Below are 19,270 nucleotides of genomic sequence, written 5' to 3' on the forward strand. Positions count from 1 at the left end.
GATCCAATTAACTTACTTACCATCTGTGCTGGTTTTTTAAATATGTCCACAAATTCTTTGCTTCTCCTCCCTTCAAAAGGTGGAACCTGATTTTTCCCTTCCCGTAGTTGTAGGCGGTACTCAGTGACTCACTTCTAATGGATAGAATGTGACTGTAGGTGACATCCATGCGTAGAATGCACAAGGCGTTGTGTCTTCTTCCTTGCTCCCTGGGGGAAGCCAGCTGCCCTGTCCTGCACACATTCAAGCATCCCTGTGGGACGAGCCAAGCGACAATGAACTGAACCTCCTGCCAACAGCCTTGGGAATGAGCCATCTCAGAAGAAGGTCTCGGGCCCCAGCAGAGCGCTCAGACGAGGGCAGCCCCAACCAACATCTTTTTCTTTAAGATTTATTTATTTATTTGAGAGAGGGAGGGATACAGAGAGTGCATGTGTGCACCCACAAGCAGGGGGGAGGGACAGAAGCAGAGAGATGGAGAGAGAGATTCTCCAGTGGACTCCCCTGCTGAGCATGGGGCTCCATCCCAGGACCCTGAGGTCACTACCTGAGCCAAAATCAAGAGTCAGACATTTAACCAACTGAGCCACCCAGGCGTCCTCCTCTCCACTCCCTCAACTAACATCTTGACCCCAACCTCATGAGAGTTCCTGAGCTACAACCATTCAGCTAAGTGGCTCCAGAATTCCTGACCCACGGAAACGCTGGGATAATAAATGTTTGTTGTTTTAAGCCACCAAATTGCAGGGCGGCTTGTTAGGCAGCAGTAGATAACTAATACATGAGTCAGTCTTGCATTCCGACGTAGCTCTAAACCATTCTAATGACATGAAAGCATTTCTCTTTTGCCTAGATTGGGTGAATGTGCCTCTTATTAACCTCAGAGGAAAACACCCGCCCCTTGCTCTCAACCTTGAGAACCATTACCTAAATGTGGTGAGGAAAGCAACTGAATCACATTGCGGGGGGTCAGAGCGAAGGGTGAACTAAATATATAACAAAATAATGTTTCCGGCAAGAACAGGGGATGATAAACTAGCAGAAGAAATAAAACAGTATTAAAGAATTCTTTGATCGCTCTGCAGTTGAAAGTCAGATCTTTGTAAGAATTCATTACCATTTCAACTTACTGAGAGGAGCCGTGCTTGGAGACAGTCAGAATGAAACAAAACACACGTTCACAGCCTACTGGAAGCCACCAGAAGCGAGAAGAGCAAAACCTGGATGACTAAGTTCTAGAGGAGCGAATCTCCTGTAGGTATGCCCCAAAGTGGGACTTAAAGATTCAAGAACATTTCTACGTGCATGGTATTTTTCAACGACCAAAATGATAAAACATTTGAAGGGTGACCTAAATGACTCAGGTTGCTTCCTGTCACAGGGACAGGGACTGGTAGTGTCACCAAGACTCTCCTTCTCAAAAAGAGTGGGTAAACCTTCACATATTCAAATTGCTTTTTTTACATTTTTTTTCCTAATGACTTTATTTATTCATTTGAGAGAGTGAGCGAGGGAGTGAGAGAGCATGAGCAGGGGGAGGAGGGGCAGAGGGAGAGAGAGAAACACACTCCGGGCCAAGCGGCTAAGCAGGGAACCCCATGGGGGGCCCAAACCTGGGACTCCGGGACCATGACCTGAGCCAAAGGCAGACGTTTAACTGACCAAGCCCACCCAGGAGCCCCTCAGATTGCTTTGTTCCACTCCTTTCTGTGAGCTTACAGGGGAAGAGGGATGCTGTGTGTGTGTGTGTGTGTGTGTGTGTGTGTGTATTTCATACTTCCACAAAGGATTTGAGTAAATTTGTAAAACAAAAACACAAACAAAAAAACAAAAAAGTAACACACCAATACAAAAGTATAAATAGTCAAGAACAGAATCTGGAATATCGAAGAATAGAAGGATGACACAATATAATGACACAGAATGGGGCACCTGGGTGGTTCAGTGGGTTAAGCCTCTGCCTTCGGCTCAGGTCACGATCTCAGGGTCCTGAGATCGAGCCTGGCATCAGGCTCTCTGCTCAGCGGGGAGCCTGCTTCCCCCTCTCTCTGCCTCTCTGCCTACCTGTGATCTCTGTCTGTCAAATAAATAAATAAAATAAAATCTTAAAAAAAAAAAAAAGACCACAGGAGGAGTAACTTCTTGTAGCAATTTATCAACCTTCAGTATCCATTCATTTGAACAATATGTATCTCACAGCTACTATAAGCTAGACGGCAAGGACACACAAAAAAATTTAAGACGGGGCCCATGGGTAGAGATGCTCTCAATCTGGAAAAGGGAAGCAGAGACACAAAATGTAGTGATATGCAATAAAGATTTGCAGACATTGCAACAAGTCTGTAGGTTAACTCACAAGTTTGTAGGTCACGGGGTATAAACGCAACCGGAATTTTGTACCCATGTTCATCAAAAGTTGGGGTTCGCTGCAGTGCTATTGGTAATGGCTTAAACTGGAAACAAACCAAATGCCCATCAACAGCAGAATAGAAAAAGAAACTCGTGTCTTCCCACCATGGAATACCATACAGCGGAGAAGATAAGCAATCCAAAATCACACGAAGCAGTAGGAAGGATGTCATCACCATGACATTGAGCGGGAGAAGCCAGGCATGGAGAGGCACACACTGTAGGATTCCGCATATGTGAAGTTTAAAACTCGCCTTGGCAGTTATAGGTCAGGATAATAGTTACCCTCTGGGAGGAGGGCATAGTAACCAGGAGGAGACATAAGGGGCGCCTCCGAAAGATCGGGAAGGTTCTGTCCCTTGTCACCCGCACACCAGTGTGACAAGTCTTTTTGGCTTATGACAATCCGTTGAGTGATACACTTAGGGTACATGCGCTTTTCTGTGTGTGGGCTATCTGTCAATAAAATGTGCATGGAAAAAATCCACCCTTCCATAGAGTGGGTGGGCGGATGAGGGAGAGAAGCAGTTCATTCATCTCAGGGTAGGGAGCTTAAGAAAAGCTTCCTGGAGGAGGTGATGCCGGCCTTGCTGGTCTTCACAAAGATGTCCGGGTTAGCCTTGGGGATGAATGTGGGAAGGTGTTCCCAGAAGCTGGATGTGGAAAAGCAAACCCAGAGAGGCCGGAACCAGCCTGAGCACTGGGGAGCTATCGGGGAAGGGTTGCGAGGAGAGAGGACATGACCGAAAACTGGAAGAACCTTCTCTGTGGTCCAGGTCGGGGAGGGGGAGGCGACAGGGGCCTGACCCCCTGGGTTCTGGGCATGGAGAGGAGGAGAAAGCACTAAGGGAGAGCAAGAGCTGCCGTAGAAGAAAAATGAGAAAGAACATCAGAAAGTGAGAAGAATGAAAAACGGGTATTTTTAAAGCTTCCGGTAAAACACATTTAAAAATACAGTCTGTTCAGCTGTCTATAAAAGCAACTTCACTGAATTCTTAAGAAGGACAGAATCCGTCATCAAAGGGATGCCCCGATTTCTCTCTGAAATAGGGCTTCTTAACTTGGGATCTGCAGCTAGAATTCGGGGGACTTGTGAACTTGGATGGGAAATCTTTTTATTGTTCTTTTTATTCCTCTCTAAATGAAAGTTAGCACTTCCTTTGGCCGTGCCTGTGGGTAACGATTATAACTATATTAGTAGTATCTATGACTCGGTCACCAATCAAAATCAGAGACACTTTCATATCACATTATAGCTGACGCCAATATCTCAATATATTGATTACACTCATCGCTAATTTGAAATTATGGTATTTGTTAGGCCCGCTGCTAGATCTTGTTATTTAATTCCTAATTAAAGAGGCACATCAATTAGTGTTCTGGTTATCTTTGCTATGTAACAAATTGCCTCCAAATTTAGTGCCTGAAAACAGCAACAATCATTTCTTTTGCTCTTGAACCAGCCATGTGGGCAGGGCTCGGCGGACAGTCTTGTCTCTCCATTCCAGGCAATGTCAGGGGCCTCAGATGGAATGATCCAGATGACTGGGACTCCTTGGGCATTTGTCTGTGCCTCTAAGCAGTATCCCAGCATCTCCACGTGCTCTGTCCAAGCGAGCTCTCTCTCTATCACAGCAGCCTCTGGGACGGGGGCTTTATACATGGTGGCTCACAGCTCCAAAAAGAGTGCTCTAGGGGTGCCTGGGGGGCTCAGTGGGTTAAGTGTCTGACTTCAGCTCATGATCTCAGGGTTCTGGGATCAAGTCCCTTGTCAGCTCTCTGGGGGGAGTCTGCTTCTCCCTCTGCCCCCCCCCCCAAAAAAGTATTCCAGAGAATAAGGAAGAAGCTGCCAGGCTTTTTCTGACCCAACCTTAGAATTTCCAGAATGTTGAGTGAGCAAAATGGGCAAAAGGGGTCACAAGATACACACTTCCAGTTATAAAATAAGTAAGTCAGGAAGATATAATCTACAGCATGGCAATAGTAGTTAATAATACCAATACCGTATTACGTATTTGGAAGTTACTAAGAAAGTAAATCTTAAAAGTTCTCATCACAAGAAAAAAAAATTTTTAAGAGATTTTATTTATTTATTTGACAGAGAAAGACATAGTGAGAGAGGGAACACAAGCAGGGGGAGTGCGAGAGGGAGAAGCAGGCTTCCCGCTGAGCAAAGAAAGAGCCAGATGCAGGGCTCAAACCCAGGACACCAGGATCACGACCTGAGCTAAAGGCAGATGCTTAAAGACTGAGCCACCCAGGTGCCCCCAACAAAAAGCAATTTTGTAACTATACAAAATGTCACAAGGTGTTATGTAGACTTACAGCAGTTTCACAATACATACAAGTATGACAGCTTTGTGTTGTACATCTGAAATGAATACAATGTTATTGTCAATTGCACTTCAATTAAAAAAAAATTTCCAAAAAGTCCCTTGTTCCATGTTCTATTGCTCGGGCAAATCTCTTTCCGGTCAGCCCAGTTACAGGCTCTCAGTGAGGGACACGTCAAAGACTCTGTACAGGGTCGCAATGACTCTATCACAGATTTGTGGGGTTTTGGTGTTCTTTGTTTTTTGTTTTTTGTTTTTTTTTAAGATTTATGTATTCATTTGGCAGAGAGATAATGCAAGTGGGGGAAGGGAGAGAGGGGGAGGATATCCAAGCAGACTTGTGCAGAGCACAGAGTGTGACATGGGGCTCCATCTTACGAGCCATGAGATCAGGACTGGAGCCAAAACCAAGAATTGGATGCTTCACCAGCTGAGCCAGCCAGGCGCTCCGTGTTCCCCTTTATTGTACTCACTAGAAGCCAGCTACCAAGTCTAGCCCACAGACAAGGAAAAGAGAATTTGGCTCTACTTTTTTTTTTTTCTTTAAAGATTTTCTTTATCTGAAAGAGAGAGAATGAGTGAGAGAGAGCATGAGTACGGGGAGGGGGAGAAGCAGTCTCCCTACTGAGCCAGAAACCCAATGCGGGACTCGATCCCAGGACCCTGGGATCATGACCTGAGCCGAAGGCAGACACTTAACTAACTGAGCCACCCAGGCGCCCCTTGGCTCTACCTCTTGAAGGGGGAGATGTTAAAGAATAATTTGTAGATGTATTTTATAAGCCATCACAATTATCTACCTGGACAGAAAAGCATGTAGTATTAATATGATGGATGAGTTTAGACCATTTTGCCTCTTCAACCATCACATCCCAAAGCTCTCTTATTCAAACTCCCCACAAATCTTTGACATTGGTGATTTCACCTGCGCTGTACTGCACCCAACCCCCAATGCAGCTTTCCTTACCCGCTGAGTACTTGGAGACCCTACACCTTCTGTGTGGAAATTTTATCCAAAGTTACAAGTACTTATTGTCCAACCATTAGGCTCTTTTTTTCGGTGTGCATTTATGGTCCCTACAATTGACCCATGGACTGTTGCTTTTTTTTAAAAGAGTATTTATTTATTTATTTGACATAGAGATCACAGGCAGACAGAGGCAGGCAGGGAGAGGGGGAAGCAGGCTCCCTGCTGAACAGAGGGCCCGATGCGGAGCTTGATCCCAGGACCCTGAGATCATGACCTGAGCTGAAGGCAGCGGCTTAACCCACTGAGCCACCCAGGTGCCCTGCCCCAACTGTTGCTTTTGAAAGCAAGCTTTAGTGGCCTTATTCAGGGACGCCTGGGTGGCTCAGTCTGTAGGGCATGCGACTCTTGATCTCAGGGTCATGACTTCAAGTCCCATGTTGAATGTAGAGCCTACTCAAAAAACAAACAAAAAAAGGTATAGAGACCACAGTTTGGACACTAGGATTTCTAAAGGGGCACAGAATGCCCAGAGTCAAGGCTGTGTAAGACTAAGTTCTCATCCATGGCACATAAATGGAGACGTTGGAGATGACTTCTGGGAGATAGATATCTTACAGGAGGCAGGTGTTACTCGTGTCTTTCTTTCCCCTGTTATCTGGACTGTGAATATGATGATGATGGCCAGCACTCTGGCAGCTTCAAGGAACTATGAGGTAAAACCGATGTGTGGAGAGAGAGCCAAAAGTTGGTATGGCAAAACAGCACTGCTTACCTCTATACGTCCTTGATGTTGAAAGAGATTTAAACTTCTATCTTGTTAAAAAAAAAAAACAAAAAACAAAAAACCTTCTATCTTATTTAAGCCACTCTTATTTTATTCACGTGCTGGTGTTGTTCACGCTTTTGGTTTGCGCCCTCAAACCCAAAGCTAGTCTTACTGTTAAAGCGTTGATTAAATACATCCTAGAACAATGAGATACCATGTCAACCGTCAAAAATATTGAGAAAGAGGTATATTCATTCATACTGGAATGTGTTTGCCACATATTGTTTTAAAAGCTGCTTATAAAGCACATTAAAAAAATTAAAAAAAAAAAAAAAACAGATGCTCAGAAAAAGAAACTTGAAAGCATGATCACGCAAACCTTGCCTTCCCCCACCCTCATGGGCCTACAGTTCATCTGTATAATAAAAAATTTAAAATTTTTAAATTAAAAGAATTTTTTAAACTCCCGCTGTACACTGGATTCACTTATTTATTTATCAGGAAATTAACCAAGACCCCAGGCTCACGGGCCTCACTGCACTGTTTCTCTGGGGAACATTCGAGGCAGAGGCCCTTGAAGTGATCTCCTTGGCCCCTACACAGAGGGCGAATCATCCAGACCCAGCATGAATCTGGAAATTTTTTTGTGAGTGAAAAAAGCCTGCAGGCCATACCCTGGAGTTTGCAAACTGGGGAGCTTGGGGCCAAACCAGGATGTTTTTATTCTCGTCAATGTCATGAACGACTGTGAGAGCCACCACAAAAGCCCGGATCACTGACTTCTCTTCTGAGAAGTCCGAAGACATAGCAACGGTCAGTGGCACCGGCTCCTTTCCCCGGGGTCCTGCTCAGCCCACGGGTCACCCCAGGACAGGCCCGCACAAGCAACCGGGCCCTCGTGCAGGTTGCTCTGTGAGACATTACAGCCCTTCACAGCCATTTCCGTGAGGTTCCTTGCTTTCCATGCATTCAGGGATTTCCCACCTGCAAAGATTTGGAGGTGTGTGGGGCAGAGGAAGTGTGATGGCTTTAAAACATGCCTCCAAGTTCTTTGACACTCTTCCCACAGAGGATGGAACCTAAGCCATCTCTTTCTTTTTTTTAAGATTTTATTTATTGGGGCGCCTGGGTGGCTCAGTGGGTTAAGCCTCTGCCTTCAGCTCAGGTCATGATCTCAGGGTCCTGGGATCGAGCCCCACGTCAGACTCTCTGTCCAACAGGGAGCCTGCTTCCCTCTCGCTCTCCACCTACCTCTCTGCCTACTTGTGATCTCACTCTCTGTGTCTAGTAAATAAATAAAATCTTAAAAAAAATATATTTATTTATCTGTCAGAGGGAGAGCGCAAGTGAGTGGGAGCAGCAGGCAGAGGGACAAGCAGGCTCCCTGCTGAGCAAGGAGCCCGATGTGGGACTCAATCCCAGGACCCCGTGATCACGACTTGAACGGAAGGCAGATGCTCAACCGACTGAGCCATCCAGACACCCCCTCTATTTCACATTTGGAAGCACTACCAAACTGTTTTCCAAAATGGCCACATCCTTTTATGTTCCCATTAGTGGCGCACAGGGTTCTAATTTCTCCATATCCTTGTTAACACTTGTTACTTTTGATTACAGCCATACTAGTGGGGGCGAGGTGGTAGCTCACTGTGGTTTTGATTTGCATCTTCACGATGACTAATGAGGTTGAACATGTTTTCTTGTAGTTATTGGCCATTTACATATCTTCTTTGCAAAAATGTCTATTCAAATCCCTTGGTTTTTTAAAAGGTTGGGTTTTTTAAAAGATTATATTTATTTATTTGACAGAGAGACACAGTAAGAGAGGGAACACAAACAGGGGGAGTGGGAGAGAGAGAAGCAGACTCCCCACTGAGCAGGGAGCCGGATACGGGGCTCGATCCCAGGACCCTGGGATCGTGATCTGAGCCAAAGGCAGATGCTTAATGACTGAGCCACTCAGGTGCCCCAAAAGTTTTTATTTATTTAAGTGAGTTCTCTACCCAACATGAGACTTGAACTCACAACCCCAAGATCAAGAGTCACACACCCCTCCAACTGAGCAAGCCAGGTGCCCCACCTTTACCCATTTTTCAATTGGGAAATTTAATTTGTCTTTTTATTATTGAGTTGTAAGAGTTCTTTATATATTCTGGATAGAAGTCCCTTATCAGATGTATGATTTGTGAATATTTTCTTGCAGCATACGGATTGTCTTTTCACTCTCTCGATGGTATCATTTGCAGCACCAGAGTTTTTCATTTTGAAAAAGCTCAATTTATTTTTTCATTGGTTGCTCATGCTTTTGATGTCACATCTGAAAAATCATTGCCTAACCAAGATTGGCTCCTGATTTTTTCTTGAAGTTTTAGAGTTTTGGTTCTCACATTAGGTCATTGCTCCACTTTGAGTTAATTTTGAGGTACGGTGTGAGGTAGGGGTCCAGCTTCATCCTTTGCACATAGATTCAGTTTTCCCAGCATCGTTTGTTAAAAAGAATATCCTCTCCCCCACTGAATAGTCCCGGCAACCTTGCCAAAAGTCGGCTAACTATCTATGTGAGGGTTGATTTCTGGGGCTTTCTATTCTATACTATTTCATTGTTCCATATGTTCTTATGCCAGTATAAGCCATAACATTTGGGGGTGACTGTCATTTTTTTCAACTAGTCCTTGATTAATAGTATGTGGGCTGCTTCCAATCTTTTGCATTTACAAAAACTGCTACAGGGACACCAGGCATCCTAAAATCTTGAAAAATCAAAACAAAACAAAACAAAACAAAAACTGCTTCAAAGTATAACTTTCTGGATATATCTTCTCATATATTTTCCAGTAATATCTTTGGGATGAGTTCCTAGAAGTGTGATTGCCGGACCAAAGGGTAAAAGCATGTATAAATTCGCTTGCTGTTGACAAATTTCCCCGTATAATGGCTGGACCATTTTGTATTCCAACCATCAACGTACGAAAAGTCCTATTTCCACACCACCTCACCCACAAAGAGCACTGTCAAGCTTTTGGGCTCACGTCCATGTGACAGGTAAGAAGGGGCAACATAGTAATTCACATTCTTCTTCTTATTAGCAAGACTGAACATCTTTTCGTATGTTTAAAGCCCATCTGCATTAATTTCTATGACCCTTCTGGTTACATCGTGTGCATTTTTCTATCACGCTGTTGACCTTTCTCTATACTACTTCCAAAAGAAGGAGCTAACGTGCTAAAGAAGGACAACAGGCACATCCACAGAGAATTACAATAAAAAGTAATAAGATGGGGTGACTTTTATGCATCTGTCACAAGTGGAACAGGGGCCAGCAGGGAGGGAGAATGGGTAGAAGGAACAGAATGAGGGGCGCCTGGCTGGCCCGGTCAGTAGGGCATGAGACTTTTGAACTTGGGATCAGGAGTTTGAGCCCCATGTCGGGTGTGGAGCTCACTTATGAAAAAACTTTAAGGGGCGCCTGGGTGGCTCAGTGGGTTAAGCCTCTGCCTTCAGCTCAGGTCCTGATCTCAGGGTCCTGGGATCGAGCCCCGCGTCAGGCTCTCTGCTCAGCCGGGAGCCTACTTCCCTCTCTCTCTGCCTGCCTCTGTCTACTTGTGATCTCTGTCTCTGTCAAATAAATAAATAAAATCTTAAAAAAATACAATATTAGAAGAAATCAAGTGGAAGATGGGGAAAGAGAAAGGCAGCGAAAGGAAGGAGTGACAGGAACCTTCCTGCTTCTTTCATTGGAGAACTGAAATCCAGGGGTGTAATCCAGCCACCAGGCCAGCTTAGAAAGTTCTCATCCTTTTACCCTGAAGCCTTTGGGTGGGAGCATTAGTAGCACTTGGACAGACCTTGCAAATCCAGTGGAGTTGGGCGGTGGGTAGAGGCAGAGGCAAAAGTTAAGCTTTGGGACAATTCCCTAGCCTCACGGTTGCCTCCAAAATGTGTTCGGGGTCGTGCTCCTGCCTGCCAGCAAGATTAATCTGCAGAGAAAAGCCACGCAGATAAGAGATCATGGCAAACTCTTAGGATTTTCCTTCTGGGACTGTAGACGAAGGATATGCCCAAAGACAGAAACGGTTTACTTCTGTTATTTTAAGCACCGCACGGGTTTTAGTCAAAAGAAACTTCTGCTTCCGAAGTTCATATCCTGACCATGCTTGCTTGCTAGCTTTCTCCTTTCCTTCCTTCCTTCCTTCCTCTCTTTCTTTCTCTCTTCTCCCTCCCTCTCTTCTTTTTCTCCTCCCTTTCCTTCCCCTCCTTACCCCTCCTCCCCCATCTGGTAACCAATTCCCTCCCTCTACCGCCCCCCTAGGTGACAACTATCCCGAATTAGGTATGTATCACTCCTCTTCTTGTTTTTATATCTTTACTAACTAGTCAGAAGCCCATTAAGACTATAACGGGATTGTGCCTGTCTGCAATGTTACATAAATGTGTCATGCCATGCGCATTCTTCTGTAAATTACCTTCTATTTTGATCAGTTACGTCTGTGACATGCATCTGTGTTGGTTGCCGTAGCCGGCGTCTACTATCTAGCTGGCTGACTGTAAGCCAATTTATTTATCCACTCGTCTGCTCAAACACCCCGTCCCCGGAGAGGCCTTCCCTGGCCTGCCCATGCATCTAGAGCCTGCCTTTTTATTCTTTTTCCTTTTCTTCCTCTAATATAAGCCTGCGGAGAAAAAAACACCAGCCTCCGGAAGCAGATCTGGGCCCTGCTAACCCTGGCCCCAGTCCTTTCTCATAGCATGTGGGACAGAGGGAAAGTGTGTTCCTTTAGGTCAGCCAAGAAGCAGATGCAAGGTGGAACAGGACAGGAAAGCGCGTCTTGGGGGATGAAGCAGGAAAATGTGAGGGGAGGAGAGGGGGGACACTTGCAGAGGCGGGGGCGGGGGTAGGGGGTGACTATGGATGGGGTGCGGTTCCAGTTCAGCCAGAACTTGGGTCGTAAGAGCAGGTGCCCATTGGAGGAGCCCCACGTCTTGCCAGAATGAGTCTGCCACAGCACAGCTGCTGTGCTCAGTCCTTGGATGGGAAGAGCCCACAGGAAGTGTGGCCTTGGCCTGAACGTGGGGCGGGATTCGGGAGAGCGGGCGGCTTGGGGCAGTTGGGGACTGTGCCCTCAGAGGCAGGTGGGAGCACAGCGGTTTCGTGGAGGGCCCACAGCCCTGACCAGGGGCTCCATTCTGGCGGCCTGGGTGGAGCCCTGGAGGCCCAATCTATCCTCAGAAATCTGTTTGTGCAAACCAGGGGGCCCTGGGCAGGGGGGTGTTAGGAACTGAATATGCGTGTCCCCTGATCCCTGCCCAAATTCACCTGTTGAAACCCTACCCCTGATGTGAAGGTTCTAGGTGGTAGAACAGGTCCTAGGTGGAGGCCACAGGACTGGAGGACTACTTTTCCACCATGCGAGGACATGGTAGGAAAACACCTCTCAGGGGTGCCTGGGTGACTCAGTCAGTGAAGCCTCTGCCTTTGGCTCCAGTCATGACCCCTCAGGGTCCTGGGATGGAGTCCAATGTTGGAGGTGGCTCCCTGCTGAGGGGGGGGTCCGCTTCTCCCTCTCCTTCTGCCCCTCCCCTGCTCATGCTCGCTCTCTCACTCAAAAAAATAAAATATTAAAAAAAAGAAATCTCCGTTGGTGAGGAGCTACCACTCTAGTATCCTCTGTTATTACAGCAGCCTAATGAATGAAGACGGGGGGGGGGTGACTTCACCATAAGAAGGAGAGACATCCCCCTCCGCCAAATCCAGACCCACATCCAACCCCCCAAACTCTGAACCTGGGCTTCAGGAGGGGCCTTGATGGAGAGGAACATGAAACCTCTTGGGCCTTCTGGTTTTTGGCAGTATCCTAATACCTTTTAGAAAAAAGAAGAAGAGTGACAAGGTAATAAATGTTTTAACCTGCCTTTCTCTCATCTTTCCCTCAGGAAACCACTTTGAGAGGCGTTGAAAAAAGGCTGAGATGAAAATTACAATTTTTTTCCTTTTTTCCCTTCAACTTATTTTGAAAAATTTCAAATCCATAGAAAAGTTGAAAGAACAGCTTAATATACCCTTTACCTCGATTCACAATTAGTAATATTTTGCCATGCTTTTGTTATCTGTGTGTGTGTGTGTGTGTGTGTGTGTGTACTCTTTGCTGAACCATTTGCAAGTAAATTCCGGATGTCATGAAAATTCACCTCTAAACACCCGAGCGGACGTCGCCCCAGAAGAACATTGTCTTACATAACCGCAATGCCGTCATCACTAAGAAAATTTATGTTTACTCAATAATACCCTCTAATTTATAGCCTTTCTTTCAATTTCCCATTTAACTCTATAGTGAGAAAAATCACACTGGGGGTTGCCTGGGGTGAGGGGATCATTGAAAGCAAAGGGGCAGCAGGAAACTTTATGTAAATTATACCTCATTAAGATTGATTTTTAAAAATTTCTCCAGTAGTCCCCAAAATGTTTTATTTATACTTTTTAAAGATTTTATTTATTTATTTTTAGAAAGAGAGCAAGAGAGGGAGAGTGCAAGGGGCAGAGGGAGAGAGGATTCTAAGCAGACTCTGCCAAGTCTTCTCTCCCTGATCTCATGACCCCAAGGTCATGACCTGAGCTGAAACCAAGAGTCAGACTTTAACTGAATGAGCCACCCAAGTGCCCCCTCAAAGAATTTTATAGCAACTTTTTTCTCTGTCCTAGAATTCTAGCAAATTTCATGTGTTGCATTTGATTGCCTTGTCTCTTCATCTTCTCTAATCCAGAACATTCCCTTGTGCGTTTGTTTTACATGACATGGATTAAAAAATAAAAATAAAGGAAGGTGGGCGCCTGGATGGCTCAGTGGGTTAAAGCCTCTGCCTTCGGCTCAGGTCATGATCTCAGGGTCCTGGGATGGAGCCCTGCATCGGGCTCTCTGCTCAGCAGGGAGCCGGCTTCCCCCTTCTCTCTCTCTGCCTGCCTCTCCGCCTACTTGTGATCTCTGTCCGTCAAATAAATAAATAAAATCTTTAAAAATAATTTTAAAAAAAATAAAGGAAGGCTAGGCTAGTTGTCTTGCAGACTGTCCCACATTCTGAATTTATCCATCTCCTCATAATAGGATTCAGGTTACACATTGTTGAAAAGAACACTATGGAGATAATGCCGTGTCTGGACTCAACACACGTGTCAGTGTCCCCCTCCACAGGCAAGGCTCACTTTGTAGGCTCCTTGCTACAGACTCGGGGGCAGCCATTTCTTCAAGCAGTTCCTGGTTTTTGATGGAGAATGGTATTTAGAAACCAAGAACTTGCTACTAGATGTGCTCATTGTTACTGGAGCGTCAATGTTTTTTCGGACTTTTTAGTAGACAGAACTTAAAAATCCACATCATATTTGTTTTATTTAAATCTTGAGTTGACAATTCAAATCCAACATCACAAGGTACTTTCTCTTTCCTCCATTCTATGTTCGTAATTCTCTTCTCACACAATGGTTTCCAACATCACCGATGTCTTTGCTTTGTCCTACAATGCACACAAAATACATTCAGAATGACAATACAAATATCACTACAGGAAACCTGCTAAATAGAGTTCAAGGTAACTTTGCAGTAATTTTCTTTTATCTTTATTTGACAAAGATCACAAGTAGGCAGAGAGGCAGGCAGAGAGAGAGGGGTAAGCAGGCTCCCTGCTGAGCAGAGAGCCTGATTTGGGGCTCAATCCCAGGACCCTGAGACCATGACTTGAGCTGAAGGCAGAGGCTTAACCCACTGAGCCACTCAGATGCCCCAGTTTTAAGACTTCCTAAAAAACTTTTTATTTATTTATTTGAGAGAGAGAGAAGGCAACATGAGCAGGCAGAGGCAGAGGGAGAAGCAGACTCCCTGCTGGGCAGGGAGCCCGACGCAAGGCTCAATCCTGGGACTCCTGGGATCATGACCCTGAGCTGAAGCAAACGCTTAACCAACTGAGCTATCCAGGAGCCCCAAGATTTTTTTATTTTTAAGTAATCTCCACACCCAACGTGGGGCTCAAGTTTACAACCCCAAGTCACATGCTCCAGTGGCTGAGACAACCAGGCACCCCAAGTGTCCAGCTTTTTTAAAAGAAGGAAACTAAGGGCGCCTGGGTGGCTCAGTGGGTTAAGCCTCTGCCTTTGCCTCAGGTCATGATCTCAGGGTCCTGGGATTGAGCCCTGGTCAGGCTCTCTGCTCAGCAGGGAGCCTGCTAATCCCCCTTCTCTCTGCCTGCCTCTCTGCGTACTTGTGATCTCTGTCTGTCAAATAAATAAATAAAATCTTTATTAAAAATTAAATAAAACAAAAGGAGGAACCTAAACATTTATCTAGTGCCTACTATCTATTGGGCATTGTGCGTGGAGCTCTACATATTATCTCATTTAATCCTGACAACTCTGAAAGATAGGTACTGATGTTCATTTAAAAGATTTTTTTTAACTTTTTTTTTAAAGCAGGTTCCACGTCAAGAGTTGCATGGTCTACCAATGGAACCAGCGAGGTGCCCCATAAAAAAATTTTTTTATTGTAGAAAATTTCAAATATAACTAAAATTCAACAACTCAAACAATTCAAAATTTCAAATATAACCAAATTCAACAATTCAAAAGTTCACCAGCTTCAACAATTACCAACTGATGATCAGGCTTGTTTTGTCTATACCTCTTCCTTACCCCTCCTCCTGGATGATTTTGATGCAAATCCCAGATATCTTATTTCACTCATAAATATTTTAACATCTATTACTAAAAGATAAGGACTCCACCAAAAATGTTCAGTGTTTTTATTTCCCTGGTTTTCACAAATGTATCTTTTTAAAATTCTATTTATTTATTTATTTTTTGAAAGATTTTATTTATTTATTTGACAGACAGAGATCACAGGTAGGCAGAGAGGCAGGCAGAGAGAGAGGAGGAAGCAGGCTCCCTGCTGAGCAGAGAGCCCGACGCGGGGCTTGATCCCAGGACCCTGGGATCACGACCCGAGCTGAAGGCAGAGGCTTTAACCCACTGAGCCACCCAGGCGCCCCTAAAATTCTATTTAATTTTAACGATTTTATTTGAGAGAGAGGAGGAGAGCGAGAGAGCACAAGAGTGGGGTGAGGGACAGAGGGAGAAGCAGACTCCCTGCTAAGTAGGGAGTCCAATGTGGGGCTATGACCTGAGCCAAAGGCAGATGCTTCATCGATTGAGCCACCCTGGCACCCCAATTTATTTTTAAGCTAACTCAATGCCCATCCTGGGGCTTGAACTCAGGACCCCCTGAGATGAGAATTGTGTGCTCTATCAACTGAGCCAGCCAGGCACCCCTGGTATTCACAAATGTTTTTTTAGTTTGTCTGTTCAAATAAGACTCTGAAATCCATATTCTACAACTCTTAGTGTTTCTCTTAAGTCTATTAGCTGCAGGTTCCCCTCCATGTTTCCTCTTTACACTTTGAGGAAACGGAATCCTGAATCTTGTAGAGCCTCAGTCTGACTTGTGCTGAATTCATGCCCATAGCATCCTACCATGTTCTTCTGCCCCTGTATTTCCTGTAAATTGTGATTTGATCTAGACTCACATTGTCCAATATGGTAGCCACTAGCCAAATGGGCTATCAAACACTTGAAATGTGGCCAGTCGAAATTGTAAAGTGGTGCGTGTGTGTGTGTGTGTGTGTGTGTTTGTGCGCGCACAAAATATACATTGAGTTTCTTTTTTAATGGTTTATTATTATTTTTTAAGATTTGAGAGAGAAAGAGAGAGCACAAGCTGGGGGAGCTGCAGGCAGAGGGAGAGGGAGAAGCAGGCTCCCCGCTGAGCAGAAAGCCCCCACATGGAGCTCGATCCCAGGACTCTGGGATCATGACCTGAGCCTAAGACAAACACACCCAACCAACTGAGCCACCCAGGCCCCCCTCACATTATATTTCTATTGGGGACCACTGCTCTAGAGCCTTGATCAGTCTTCAGGTTCAAATTTTTGGCAAGACAACTTCAGATGAGGTGAAATGTTTTCCCTTTGGGAGGCTCACAATGACTGGTTGTTCCTTTTTGTATTTTCCTTTCTTTTTGGTAATTTTGGCATTCATAAACAATCACTGCCCAGATCCACTGTTTCATGAAGGGTCGTAAACTGGTAACGTTCTGTAATTTCTTCAGATCCTGGCTGGGACACTGTCATAGAACAAAACATTTCTTTCGTTTAGGAAAGGCAGGGAAAATGCTCAGTTCTTTCCCTTGTTTGCCAGTTTTCAACTGATGAGGTTTTCCCCAACAGGGTTGGGTGTGGGGTGTCAAGGAGTTTGGTTTTGCCTACCTTTATGAACTCAAAATGGGAACATATTCATGCTTATTTATATTCATTGCAGCTATCCCCACTGATGCTCAAAGCAACCCATATTTATCCTATTTGGGGCTTCTCCAAGTTGGCTGCTGTCTTCCTGATAAAGCCCCACCAGCTTATTGTGCACACCCATACTCCCCTCCAACTGTCTCCCTCCTCAAACTGCAGTCAACCATTGCTCGAAGGGAGCTCAATTCTTTGTAGTGGGATAAGGTATTTAGAAACCACAGTCTGAGACACAGTGGTGCCCATTTCTAAAGGTCATTGTTTCTGGGCCTTTTCAGTAGACAGAGCTTCAATATATATTTTTGGTACAAAATGTATTTCTTAAACATTTTATTTTTAAGTAACCCCCGCACCCAACGTGGGGCTCAAACTTGCGACCCTGAGATTGAGAGGCACATGCTCTGCCAACTAAGCCAGCTGGGTGCCCCGATATATTTTTTTAAGATAAAATTCATCACGACTTCATAGTGATACTACTTCTAATTCAGCTTCAGGACTGTGTAATTTGTATTCAACCTCACCAATCGTACATTTGCATCTCCTTTCTCCCTTGCTGAAAATCTCAGCTCCCAACAACAACAGATACTTTTCCGCTTTATCTCACAACACAAACAGGACCAGCTCAGAATAACAATGCGGATGCCACCACCAAGGATAGGATTACTGAAAACAAATTTGAAATTTTTTTTTTTTGCCCTTTTCTGTCCTCAAGGTAAATCCACAAAGGATTATATAATCAATTGATTGTGTTCTAAAGTCACTTGAAATCATTCTTTTCCTGTGTGGTTGTGCTATCAACTGGGGTCCAAGTTAGGTTTGCTTCCTTTTGCTTTTTTATTTGCAGGCATTGCTTACAGTTGAAAACTACAGAAACTCTATACAATGAGGAAATTCAGAGATGCTTAGCTTCCATCCTCTTTCACTTGTGGCCAGCTCTATTTTCCCCAGACGTAAGCATTTTTTCAAAGGTGTTTCATTTTTAAAAAACAGATAGGTGTCTAGGGTTAACTCCCCATTCCCAACCTGAATAGCAGGAAACCACGCATACTTTTCTTCCTCTTGTCTTTTCATTGAACAATCTCCCCAGAAAACCCTGCTGATGGAGACTCAGATGTCTCTGGTCCCCTACTATAACAACTATTAGGACAATTTGCCAACAGAGAACAAACTCAAAGTTCACACAGGTGGGAAGTATATGAAGGGGAGATTTGGGTGGAGTAGTAGAACAATTCAAAATTAACAGTGGCCTGGCTCGACATCACTTCCTCGTCTCCCACCTAAAAGCCAGGCAGGGGAGGGCAGGGCTGGGGTGGTGGCTCCGTCACTAGGGCCTTGGGGACCCAACACATGGACAATGACTCCCACATTTCTTGGTCGAGGGAGGCTGCTCAGGTAGCGGTCACAGCCAGTCTACCTGGGAGAGGGAGGACAGGACACCTTCAGAAGCAGAAGGAACCATACCGCTGCCCTCTGTCCAGGGTGAGCAGTGAATGACTCACTCTCCCTGTGGTCTCACCGCAGCCACAGGGGTCTACATGTCTTAGCCTGCATCTTCACTATCTACACCGGTGTCCTCTCCATTACCACAGGGGAGCTTCTAGACTGTGCTATGTCCTCTGTACCCACGGTCAACGCTTTGGCCCTCCTTCATCCATGTTTCCACACATGCTGGCAGTTCAATCCACGTTCTTTAGGCTAACGCTCCTCCAGCCACAGGAACCACCGCCTCCAGTGTTTCCTGAACCAAGTGCATTACTCCCCCATCCATCCCTTAAACCTGGGGCTCCCACCTGTTTTCTTGGCCTGATTACTAAAAATGCCCCTCATCTGGGATGGAACCTCAGCTGGCCTTGAGCCCTCCTTTGCCTCCAGCCCAAATATAAAACTACCTTTGTAGTTAGTTTAACCCAAACTATTATAGAGGTGAATGCCTTGGTGCTTTTCTTTCCTTTTGTTTGGGTTCACTGGTCCTCTTGTGCTTAAATTATTTCCGAGGGCCTGGGTGACGGGTCTTGCTATTTGTTTTTACCTTTTTGCCACTCTCACCTGATGCTGGAAGTGACTTCCTAGAACACAGTAACTCGGCAAATGATTATCGGGTTGTTTGTGGTACCTGAGTGGGAGATGGGCAGAAAAGGTGGCTGGGAGGGAGGACAGGAGCCTGAATTTTTGAAATGTGTGGTTTCCTCCTTTCCTTCCTCCCTCCCTCCGTTTCTTTCTTTCTTTCTTTTTTTAATTAAGATTTTATTTATTTATTTCACAGAGATCACAAGTAGGCAGAGAGGCAGGCAGAGAGAGACGGAGAAGCAGGCTCCCCTGCTGAGCAGAGAGCCCGATGCAGGGGCTCGATCCCAGGACCCGGGGATCATGACGTGAGCCGAAGGCAGAGGCTTTAACCCACTGAGCCACCCAGGTGCCCCATCTCCCTCCGTTTTTTACTGCTCAAAGAACTTTATTTGG

At 45.2% G+C, this 19,270-nt stretch overlaps 1 protein-coding gene across 9 annotated transcripts in view; it reads right to left on the minus strand.

The window, feature by feature from the left end:
• Positions 1 to 13,825: 13,825 nt before the first annotated feature.
• Positions 13,826 to 19,270, minus strand: part of BCOR (BCL6 corepressor) — a 121,565-nt gene continuing 116,120 nt past the window's right edge. For 7 of the 9 annotated variants that reach the window (XM_045089462.1, XM_045089461.1, XM_013057499.2 and 4 more), the window contains one exon: positions 13,826 to 13,981. In XM_045089462.1, the coding sequence (XP_044945397.1) occupies positions 13,960 to 13,981 (22 nt within the window). In that variant the 3' untranslated portion in view covers positions 13,826 to 13,959. Of the gene's footprint in view, positions 13,982 to 16,357; positions 16,636 to 19,270 lie in introns of those variants that run through there. The other 2 variants (XM_013057505.2, XM_013057503.2) reach the window with 2 other exon arrangements.

Source organism: Mustela putorius, unplaced genomic scaffold, assembly GCF_011764305.1.
Source record: "Mustela putorius furo isolate JIRA1106 unplaced genomic scaffold, ASM1176430v1.1 tig00003836_pilon_pilon_pilon, whole genome shotgun sequence".
Classification (NCBI taxonomy): domain Eukaryota; kingdom Metazoa; phylum Chordata; class Mammalia; order Carnivora; family Mustelidae; genus Mustela; species Mustela putorius.